Here is a 12,391-nt window from a genome sequence, read left to right on the forward strand (position 1 = left end):
ATCGCCGACCATGAGCTCGCCAAGCTACTCTCCTCCTGCTAAAGAAGAGGAGGTCTGCTGGACGGAGAAAGAGGGTCTGTGGCTGAACGTTGTCGTGAAAGAGGAGGAGGAAGAGGAGGTTGTCACAGTAACAAAAGAAGAGGAGGGTGGTGAGACTGTTACAGTGAAAGATGAAGAGAATAAAGACGAGGCTTTTTTTGGAGTGAAGGAGGGAGAGGTAACTGTCACGTTGAAGGAGGAGGAGGAAGAAGAGGAAGAGGAGGAGGGGGAAGAAGAGGAGGAGGAGGGGGGGGAAGAAGAGGAGGAGGAGGAGACGGAAGATCTGATTAACAACAGTAAGTAATGTTACTGTCTTGGAAGGAGCAGTTGTTGAACTGATGCGTGTTTTTTTTAAAATGATGTTCTGAGCTTAAATATGTCGTTTTTTAAATGTAGGAATTGATAAAGCTACTCTGTAAGATGTGAATACCATCAACAAGCTGGCCAACCACAAAACGTTATTTGCACAACTTAAATGTCTCATAGACTTGCCCTCATCAATACTGCAAATCCATTGTACTACTTTGGAGGGGGATTCCTAGTCCAATATTGACTGCGGTCAAGTGATGCGACACTCGCAAAACGCGGTCAAGCCATCTGCTCTTCAGTTTCTTCCTGAATTTGCGTGCGCGAATACACTTTACAGAAATTGCGTTTTTCCGGTAGGGAAATTGAGTTGGATGGACTCTAATTCACAGAAAAAGTCGAGACGATAGCTACAAATCATTCCAAACAAACCGTTTGAAACACAATTTATTCAATCTTCCATAATAAAAATGATACCAAATCATTTATTTTCATATTTTTAAAAAATCTCTTTCATCAGATTTAAAAAATGACTTTGTCATGGGTAGAGTGAGGCTGCAGTAGCCTATCAGTGTGCCGTTTAAGCAAATGTTAAATAGTTAAAGCAAAATGTGTTTACAGTCATGACATACACTATATACAGTGGGGAAAAAAAGTATTTAGTCAGCCACCAATTGTGCAAGTTCTCCCACTTAAAAAGATGAGAGAGGCCTGTCATTTTCATCATAGGTACACGTCAACTATGACAGACAAATTGAGAAAAAAAAATCCAGAAAATCACATTGTAGGATTTTTTATGAATTAATTTCCAAATGATGGTGGAAGATAAGTATTTGGTCACCTACAAACAAGCAAGATTTCTGGCTCTCACAGACCTGTAACTTCTTCTTTAAGAGGCTCCTCTGTCCTCCACTCGTTACCTGTATTAATGGCACCTGTTTGAACTTGTTATCAGTATAAAAGACACCTGTCCACAACCTCAAACAGTCACACTCCAAACTCCACTATGGTCAAGACCAAAGAGCTGTCAAAGGACACCAGAAACAAAATTGTAGACCTGCACCAGGCTGGGAAGACTGAATCTGCAATAGGTAAGCAGCTTGGTTTGAAGAAATCAACTGTGGGAGCAATTATTAGGAAATGGAAGACATACAAGACCACTGATAATCTCCCTCGATCTGGGGCTCCACGCAAGATCTCACCCCGTGGGGTCAAAATGATCACAAGAACGGTGAGCAAAAATCCCAGAACCACACGGGGGGGACCTAGTGAATGACCTGCAGAGAGCTGGGACCAAAGTAACAAAGCCTACCATCAGTAACACACTACTCCGCCAGGGACTCAAATCCTGCATTGCCAGACGTGTCCCCCTGCTTAAGCCAGTACATGTCCAGGCCCGTCTGAAGTTTGCTAGAGTGCATTTGGATAATCCAGAAGAGGATTGGGAGAATGTCATATGGTCAGATGAAACCAAAATACAACTTTTTGGTAAAAACTCAACTCATCGTGTTTGGAGGACAAAGAATGCTGAGTTGCATCCAAAGAACACCATACCTACTGTGAAGCATGGGGGTGGAAACTTCATGCTTTGGGGCTGTTTTTCTGCAAAGGGACCAGGACGACTGATCCGTGTAAAGGAAAGAATGAATGGGGCCATGTATCGTGAGATTTTGAGTGAAAACCTCCTTCCATCAGCAAGAGCATTGAAGATGAAACGTGGCTGGGTCTTTTAGCATGACAATGATCCCAAACACACCTCCCGGCAACGAAGGAGTGGCTTCGTAAGAAGCATTTCAAGGTCCTGGAGTGGCCTAGCCAGTCTCCAGATCTCAACCCCATAGAAAATCTTTGGAGGGAGTTGAAAGTCCGTGTTGCCCAGCGACAGCCCCAAAACATCACTGCTCTAGAGGAGATCTGCATGGAGGAATGGGCCAAAATACCAGCAACAGTGTGTGAAAACCTTGTGAAGACTTACAGAAAACGTTTGACCTGTGTCATTGCCAACAAGGGGTATATAACAAAGTATTGAGAAACTTTTGTTATTGACCAAATACTTATTTTCCACCATAATTTGCAAATAAATTCATAAAAAATCCTAGTGAACGTCCCTCCTCCCCATTCTACCCAGTCTCCCCAGTCTCCCCAGTCTCCCCATTCTACCCAGTCTCCCCAGTCTCCCCAGTCTCCCCAGTCTCCCCATTCTACCCAGTCTCCCCAGTCTCCCCAGTCTCCCCATTCTACCCAGGCCGAGGGAGATTGACAGTTATTTTGTGTTTCTTCCATTTGCGAATAATCGCACCAACTGTTGTCACCTTCTCACCAAGCTGCTTGGCGATGGTCTTGTAGCCCATTCCAGCCTTGTATAGGTCTACAATCTTGTCCCTGACATCCTTGGAGAGCTCTTTGTTCTTGGCCATGGTGGAGAGTTTGGAATCTGATTGATTGCTTCTGTGGACAGGTGTCTTTTATACAGGTAACAAGCTGAGATTAGGAGCACTCCCTTTAAGAGTGTGCTCCTAATCTCAGCTCGTTACCTGTATTAAAGACACTTGGGAGCCAGAAATCTTTCTGATTGAGAGGGGGTCAAATACTTATTTTCCTAATTAAACTGGATTTTTGTTTTGTTATTCTGTCTCTCACTGTTCAAATAAACCTACCATTAAAATGATAGACTGATCATTTCTTTGTCAGTGCAAGGCAAACGTACAAAATCAGCAGGGGATCAAATACTTTTTTCCCTCACTGTACTTTGTGCATGACACGAGTAGTTTTTCCAACAATTGTTTACAGACAGATTACTTCACTTATAATTCACTATATCACAATTCCAGTGGGTCAGAAGTTTACATACACTAAGTTGACTGTGCCTTTAAACAGCTTGGAAAATTCCAGAAAATGATGTCACGGCTTTTGAAGCTTCTGATAGGCTAATTGACATCATTTGAGTCAGTTGGCGGTGTACCTGTGGATGTATTTCAAGGCCTACCTTCAAACTCAGTGCCTCTTTGCTTGACATCATGGGAAAATAAAAAGAAATCAGCCAAGACCTCAGAAAAAAATGGTAGATCTCCACAAGTCTGGTTCATCCTTGGGAGCAATTTCCAAACGCCTGAAGGTACCACGTTCATCTGTACAAACAATAGTACGCAAGTATAAACACCATTGGACCATGCAGCCATCATACCGCTCAGGAAGGAGACGCGTTCTGTCTCCTAGAGATGAACGTACTTTGGTGCGAAAAGTGCAAATCAATCCCAGTACAACAGCAAAGGACCTTGTGAAGATGCTGGAGGAAACAGGTACAAAAGTATCTATATCCACAATAAAACAAGTCTTATATCGACATAACCTGAAAGGCTACTCAGCAAGGAAGAAGCCACTGCTCCAAAACCGCCATAAAAAAAGCCAGACTATGGTTTGCAACTGCACATGGGGACGAAGATCGTACTTTTTGGAGAAATGTCCTCTGGTCTGATGAAACAAAACTAGAACTGTTCGGCCATAATGACCATCGTTATGTTTGGAGGAAAAAGGGGGACGCTTGCAAGCCGAAGAACACCATCCCAACCGTGAAGCACAGGGGTGGCAGCGTCATGCTGTGGGGGTGCTATGCTGCAGGAGGGACTGGTGCACTTCACAAAATTGATGGCATCATGAAGAAGGAAAATTATGTGGATATATTGAAGCATCATCTCAAGACATCAGTCAGGAAGTTAAAGCTTGTTCGCAAATGGGTCTTCCAAATGGACAATGACCCCAAGCATACTTCCAAAGTTGTGGCAAAATGGCTTAAGGACAACAAAGTCAAGGTATTGGAGTGGCCATCACAAAGCCCTGTCCTCAATCCTATATAACATTTGAGGGCAGAACTGAAAAAGCTTGTGCAAGCAAGGAGCTCTACAAACCTGACTCAGTTACACCAGCTCTGTCAGGAAGAATGGGCCAAAATTCACCCAATTTATTGTGGGAAGCTTGTGGAAGGCTATCCGAAACGTTTGACCCAAGTTAAACAATTGAAAGGCAATGCTACCAAATACTAATTGAGTGTATGTAAACTTCTGACCCACTGGGAATGTGATGAAAGAAATCAAAGCTGAAATAAATAATTCTCTCTACTATTATTCTGACATTTCACATTCTTAAAGTAACGTGGTGATCCTAACTGACCTAAGACAGGGAATTTTTACTAGGATTAAATGTCAGGAATTGTTAAAAATCTGAGTTTACATGTATTTGGCTAAAGTGTATGTAAACTTCCGACTTCAACTGTATATATATATATATATATATTTATATTAAAGGAGATCTAGGCTGTGTGTATATATATACAGGTAAAAGTCAGTAAATTAGAATATTTTGAAAAACTTGATTTATTTCAGTAATTGCATTCAAAAGGTGTAACTTGTGCATTATATTTATTCATTGCACACAGACTGATGCATTCAAATGTTTATTTCATTTAATTTTGATGATTTGAAGTGGCAACAAATGAAAATCCAAAATTCCGTGTGTCAAAAATTAGAATATTGTGTAAGGGTTACATTTTGAAGACACCTGGTGCCACAAACTAATCAGCTGATTAACTCAAAACACCTGCAAAGGGCTTTAAATGGTCTCTCAGTCCAGTTCTGAAGCCTACACAAACATGGGGAAGACTTCAGATTTGACAGCTGTCCAAAAGGCGACCATCGACACATTGCACAAGGAGGGAAAGACACAAAAGGTTATTGCAGAAGAGGCTGGCTGTTCTCAGAGCTCTGTGTCCAAACACATTAATAGAGAGGCAAAGGGAAGGAAAAACTGTGGTCAGAAAAAAGTGTACAAGCGATAGGGATCACCGCGCCCTAGTCAAGATTGTGAAAAAAACCCATTCAAAAATGTGGGGGAGATTCACAAGGAGTGGACAGCTGCTGGAGTCAGGGCTTCAAGATCCACCACCAAGAGACGCTTGAAAGACATGGGTTTCAACTGCCGCATACCTCGTGTCAAGCCACTGTTGACCAAGAAACAGCGCGAAAAGCGTCTCACCTGGGCTAAGGAAAAAAAGAGCTGGACTGCTGCTGAGTGGTCTAAAGTCATGTTTTCTGACGAAAGCAAATTTTGCATTTCCTTTGGAAATCGAGGTCCCAGAGTCTGGAGGAAGACAGGAGAGGCACAGGATCCACGTTGCCTGAAGTCTAGTGTAAAGTTTCCACCATCAGTGATGGTTTGGGGTGCCATGTCATCTGCTGGTGTCGGTCCACTCTGTTTCCTGAGATCCAGGGTCAACGCAGCCGTCTACCAGCAAGTTTTAGAGCACTTCATGCTTCCTGCTGCTGACCTGCTCTATGGAGATGGAGATTTCAGGTTCCAACAGGACTTGGCGCCTGCACACAGCGCAAAATCTACCCGTGCCTGGTTTTACGGACCATGGTATTTCTGTTCTAAATTGGCCAGCCAACTCCCCTGACCTTAGCCCCATAGAAAATCTGTGGGGTATTGTGAAAAGGAAGATGCAGAATGCCAGACCCAACAACGCAGAAGAGTTGAAGGCCACTATCAGAGCAACCTGGGCTCTCATAACACCTGAGCAGTGCCAGAAACTCATCGACTCCATGCCACGCCGCATTAATGCAGTAATTGAGGCAAAAGGAGCTCCAACCAAGTATTGAGTATTGTACATGCTCATATTTTTCATTTTCATACTTTTCAGTTGGCCAACATTTCTAAAAAATCCCTTTTTTGTATTAGCCTTAAGTAATATTCTAATTTTGTGACACACGGAATTTTGGATTTTCATTTGTTGCCACTTCAAATCATCAAAATTAAATGAAATAAACATTTGAATGCATCAGTCTGTGTGCAATGAATAAATATAATGTACAAGTTACACCTTTTGAATGCAATTACTGAAATAAATCAAGTTTTTCAAAATATTCTAATTTACTGACTTTTACCTGTATATATATTTATATTAAAGGAGATCTAGGCTGTAGATGGTCAGTTATTAGGTTTGCTTTCATGTTATTTACCGTATTTTCCGCACTATAAGGCGCACTTAAAAGCCTTTAATTTTCTCAAAAAATGACAGTGCGCCTTTTAATCCGGAGCGCCTTATATATGGATCAATTGGTTGATCCATACTGGTTGTACACGGCGCTCAAGGCGCTCTGTCAAAATGTTTCAGTATGAAAAAACCAATAAAAACAATTTTAATAATAATGAAATGTTTCAGTAGGACTGGTAAACTACAAAGCCGCACCGCTTGCAGCATTACGGCTACCGTAGTCAGTAAACACCGGTACTGTGCTTACTCACAGTCCCACACCACTTGTGTGTGTATAAAGACCCCAAAATGGCACCTTTCAAGAGACACACTTACGACGCAGAGTTCAAGCTCAAGGCTGTCGGTCACGCAGTAGAATATGGGAATAGAGCAGCAGCGAGAGAATTCAACATTAATGAATCAATGGTACGGAAGTGGAGGAAGCAAGAAGATGACCTGCGCCAAGTAAAGAAGACTAAACAGAGTTTCCGTTCAATTCGGACACTGAAGAAGAAGAATTCGAGGGATTCGTGGACGGGGAAAGCTTTACGTGTTATACGTAACTGAACAATGTTGAGTTATGCACTAACGTTTGATTTAGTGGTATCAGACTGTTTCTTTTACTACGTGTTTACTGAATCAGGGAGAAGAGTGAGCAAGGCTGGGAGATATTGTTAATATGCACATTAACGTTTGAACAACGTTACCATGGGAGTTAACGGAGTTGTCAGAACGCTTAATAAAGTTTGACTTTATCTGACTGTTTTGTTGACATTCCCTTTAGCACAGCTCCATCTAGTGGATGCATAACGCAACCCCAGTCAAACGTTTGACTTTAGTATCTTCTATTCTATGCGCCTTATAATCCGGTGCGCCTTATAGTGCGGAAAATACGGTATATATTATAGGAGATCTAGGCTGTAGATAGTCATTTATTCTTTATTTTTCCTATTGCCATTATTTAGTTATTTCTATGTTAATTTTATATCCTGAGATTTTAGAGGATTCAGAAAATATTTTTAGCAGGGGGTCATGTATTGTATATCAGTACATTTAGTTTATTTATGTTTAAAATACTGATACCTGTTACGTGCAAACAGGAAGGGGGAGAGGGGATATCCTTGTCTTGTGCCCATTTCTAAAGCAATTTAATCAGATAATGATTGTACGTTGCTTTGGATATAAGTGTCTGTTAAATGGCATATATTATTTTAAATAAAGCATACTCCTTAATGGCAAATAAACCTGGTAAATGTCTCGCAGCTCTCACAAAAGGAATCCATGCTAAACCAGTGAAAAAATTAATCCATGCTAAACCAGTTTTCATTTTAAAAGATAGAAAAGCGGTTATTAGAAACAACACAGGAGAGGAGAGGACCTACTGCTGCCACTGTGGAAGGAGAAACAACAATGTGATTAATTACAATTTTTAAAGCTTCTATGAACATTTTATATAAATCAGATTAAAACAACAGTTGGATGGATCCTATAGCCTTCTTAGACTCAATAACTCTGAAGCAACTATCAGCAAGAACAAATGTATCTAAACCTACAGTACTGCCGGGAATTGGAGTTGAGACTTGATTCCCTTTTCCTCAAGTGTCTGTCTGATCGGAATGAATTTCTGGCGTTTTATTCCTCAGCCTAGCAGACAGGTCCTGGACAAATCAAATGGCCCTGGACCTTGATCTCCTTCCATACCCCCCCCACCCCACCCCGTGCTCTCGGAATGTGGACTTTGGTCTGATAATTCCACTTCTTAAAGATTACCATTTAAGGGTATTTAGCATTTTTCTGCTTCACTCCAATTCAATGGGATTGCTCCAGATCCTCCAGTGATACAGCCACGTAGCTCTTCCGATATCAGCTTGATCAGGCAGCTGGAAAAGGTCTCTGTTGTCCATGTTCCGGTAGGGACAAAATTCTCCTGTTTTGTCTCCATCTGTTTTCTAGCTGATCCAGTTCATCTTCTAAAGTTTGCAGCTTTGTTTCCAGAAGGCCAATTTTGTTGTCTTGTTTGTCCACGCATCTGACAGATTCCACATTACTTTCGAGCAAATCCACCCTTTTAACAACAGATTGCAACAGTTTGTTTATTTTGGTGCGCATTGAGAGCATTTTAGCTGTGTTTTCCTGGATATCTTCAGCTGGTGAACATTGAGAGTATTTTAGATATGTTTTCCTGGATATCCTTCAGCTGTTTGTTGTGGTGAGCATTGAGAGTATTTTAGATATGTTTTCCTGGATATCCTTCAGCTGTTTGTTGTGGTGAGCATTGAGAGTATTTTAGCTATGTTTTCCTGGATATCCTTCAGCTGTTTGTTGTGGTGAGCATTGAGAGTATTTTAGATACGTTTTCTTGGATATCCTTCAGCTGTTTGTTGTGGTGAGCATTGAGAGTATTTTAACTATGTTTTTCTGGATATCCTTCAGCTGTTTGTTGTGGTGAGCATTGAGAGTATTTTAGGTATGTTTTCCTGGATATCCTTCAGCTGTTTGTTGTGGTGAGCATTGAGAGTATTTTAGCTATGTTTTCCTGGATATCCTTCAGCTGTTTGTTGTGGTGAGCATTGAGAGTATTTTAACTATGTTTTCCTGGAAATCCTTCAGCTGGTGGTGAGCATTGAGAGTATTTTAGCTGTGTTTTCCTGTATATTTTCAGCTGGTGAGCATTGAGAGTATTTTAGGTATGTTTTTCTGGAAATCCTTCAGCTGTTTGTTGTGGTGAGCATTGAGAGTATTTTAGGTATGTTTTTCCTGGATATCTTCAGCTGGTGAGCATTGAGAGTATTTTAGCTATGTTTTCCTGGATATCCTTCAGCTGTTTGTTGTGGTGAGCATTGAGAGTATTTTAACTATGTTTTCCTGGAAATCCTTCAGCTGTTTGTTGTGGTGAGCATTGAGAGTATTTTAGCTGTGTTTTCCTGGATATTTTCAGCTGGTGAGCATTGAGAGTATTTTAGGTATGTTTTCCTGGATATCCTTCAGCTGTTTGTTGTGGTGAGCATTGAGAGTATTTTAGCTATGTTTTCCTGGATATCCTTCAGCTGTTTGTTGTGGTGAGCATTGAGAGTATTTTAACTATGTTTTCCTGGAAATCCTTCAGCTGTTTGTTGTGGTGAGCATTGAGAGTATTTTAGCTGTGTTTTCCTGGATATTTTCAGCTGGTGAGCATTGAGAGTATTTTAGGTATGTTTTCCTGGATATCTTCAGCTGGTGAGCATTGATAGTATTTTAGCTGTGTTTTCCTGGATATCCTTCAGCTGTTTGTTGTGGTGAGCATTGAGAGTATTTTAACTATGTTTTCCTGGATATCCTTCAGCTGTTTGTTGTGGTGAGCATTGATAGTATTTTAACTGTGTTTTCCTGGATATCCTTCAGCTGTTTTGTGGTGAGCATTGATAGTATTTTAGCTGTGTTTTCCTGGATATCCTTCAGCTGTTTGTTGTGGTGAGCATTGAGAGTATTTTAGCTGTGTTTTCCTGGATATTTTCAGCTGGTGAGCATTGAGAGTATTTTAGGTGTGTTTTCCTGGATATCCTTCAGCTGTTTGTTGTGGTGAGCATTGAGAGTATTTTAGCTGTGTTTTCCTGGATATCCTTCAGCTGTTTGTTGTGGTGAGCATTGAGAGTATTTTAGCTATGTTTTCCTGGATATCCTTCAGCTGTTTGTTGTGGTGAGCATTGAGAGTATTTTAACTATGTTTTCCTGGATATCCTTCAGCTGTTTGTTGTGGTGAGCATTGATAGTATTTTAGCTGTGTTTTCCTGGATATCCTTCAGCTGTTTGTTGTGGTGAGCATTGATAGTATTTTAGCTATGTTTTCCTGGATATCCTTCAGCTGTTTGTTGTGGTGAGCATTGAGAGTATTTTAGCTGTGTTTTCCTGGATATCCTTCAGCTGTTTGTTGTGGTGAGCATTGAGAGTATTTTAGCTGTGTTTTCCTGGATATCCTTCAGCTGTTTGTTGTGGTGAGCATTGAGAGTATTTTAGCTGTGTTTTCCTGGATATCCTTCAGCTGTTTGTTGCTCGCATTTGCATCTCCAAGTTGTTCTTTCTCTTCTTCTCTGAGGGAAGCCGTGGCTTGTTGTTGTTTGAGTCACAGCGTCGCTTTACCCACAGATTGGTTTGCTGTTGTAATATAACTGACCGCTCACTCTCTCCCGGTTGCTTGGAAATATATTGATATATCAATTTTAAAGGCTTAATGTAAACTATGTTGTCTGGCTTCTACATGTAGTCACAGTTTTGATGGTACAAAACGGTACATTCATGCGGCAAGTTTATTTTTAATGTTGAAATGTTGTGAAAATTGGCCTTGGGTTATTGAGAATCTGAGTGTGATTTAAAACCTCATAGGAAGACAGTTTTTTTTTATCATGTGGAGAGTCTCTGTTAAACTAAATACTATCTTTGTCTTTGGCAGGAGACAGACCAGACTTTGAGGATTTAGAGCCAGAGACGTCCAAAGCAGCAAGACGACACCACTGCTCCCAGTGTGGAAAAGTATTTTCTCGTTTAGCTTCCCTGAAAAGACACAAAAGAATACATACAGGAGAGAAGCCTTATCACTGCTCCCAATGTGGAAAGAGTTTTACCCAGTTGGGAACCCTGAACATACATAAGAGAACGCACTCTACAGAGAAGCCTTACCATTGCACCAAGTGTGGAGAGGGCTTTTCCCATTTAAGGTTCCTGAAAATACACGGGAAAATACATACAGGAGAGAAGCCTTACCACTGCTCCTGCTGTGAAAAGGGTTTTACCAAGTTATGGATTCTTAAAGAGCATGAGAGGTCACACACAGGAGAAAAGCCTTTCCAATGCTCCCAGTGTGGAAAGAGATTTACCCATTCACGGAACCTCAAAGGGCATCAGAGAATACACACAGGAGAGGAGAGGACCTACTACTACTGCGCTCAGTGTGGAAAGCGTTTTGGTTGGTTAAAGGACCTGAAAAGGCATGAGAGAACGCACACTGGAGAGACCCCTTACCAATGCTCCCTGTGTGTAAAGGCTTTTTCTCGTTTAGCGTCCCTGAAGATACATAAAAGAATACATACAGGAGAGAAGCCTTACCACTGCTCCCAATGTGGAAGGAGTTTTAGCCAGTTAGGAAGCCTGAACATACATAAGAGAATACACTCTGGAGAGAAGCCTTACCGTTGCGCCGAGTGTGGAGACTGTTTTTCTCATTTAGGTTCCCTGACAATACATGAAAGAATACATACAGGAGAGAAGCCTTACCACTGCTCCTACTGTGAAAGGTGTTTTACCAGGTTAGGGCACCTAAAAGAGCATGAGAGGACACACACAGGAGAAAAGCCTTTCCAATGTTCCCAGTGTGGAAAGAGTTTTACCCATTCACAGACCCTCAAAGGGCACGAGAGAATACACACAAGACAGGAGAGGACCTACTACTGCGCCCAGTGTGGAAAGAGTTTTAGTTGTTCAAAGTACCTGAAAAGGCATGAGAGAACACACACTGGAGAGACCCCTTACCACTGCTCTCAGTGTGGAAAGAGTTTTACCCAGTTAGGGAGTCTTGACAAACATAAGAGAACCCACTCTGGAGAGAAGCCTTAGCGGGATACAATATATACTGGATACAGGGGTATTTGGAAATAGCCACCACGGGATGGTTTTTCAATACCGTTAAAACTATTTCTTTGAAGTTTTTCAGTACATTATAATTTTTGTAGCTACTTTTTAAGTATAGTTAATACCTGCAGTCAACTTGTGATTTTAAGAGATAAAGCAGATTCGTTCTTCATGTCACCTTGTCAACATTATTTTACATTATGAAGCTTACCGTAGTTCCCCAGAACAGTTGAAGCCTGTCACGCGTTTGTTTGTAAATAACACAACCGGAGAAATTGAGAGCAGGCGAGTCCAGCTGTGTATTGACAGGGGTCGCGTTTTATAATGAAAGTCAACAGTGTTTATTTTTCTTAGCTTCAATAGAGTGATCAGGGACCTGCAACTATAGTTTTCCTTCCCAGAAAATACGTTGGTGCAACA

The 12,391-nt window shown here is 41.2% G+C and overlaps 1 protein-coding gene across 1 annotated transcript; it reads left to right on the forward strand.

The window, feature by feature from the left end:
• Positions 1 to 296: 296 nt before the first annotated feature.
• Positions 297 to 12,024, forward strand: LOC123484592 (zinc finger protein 135-like; the record flags this gene model as incomplete). The annotated part of the gene is made up of 2 exons (XM_045215084.1): positions 297 to 335; positions 10,797 to 12,024. Coding segments are annotated over 2 exons (1,199 nt in total), but the record flags the coding sequence as incomplete, so codon positions are not given.
• Between the last annotated feature and the right edge of the window lie 367 nt (positions 12,025 to 12,391).

This window comes from Coregonus clupeaformis, unplaced genomic scaffold, assembly GCF_020615455.1.
Source record: "Coregonus clupeaformis isolate EN_2021a unplaced genomic scaffold, ASM2061545v1 scaf0365, whole genome shotgun sequence".
Classification (NCBI taxonomy): Eukaryota; Metazoa; Chordata; class Actinopteri; order Salmoniformes; family Salmonidae; genus Coregonus; species Coregonus clupeaformis.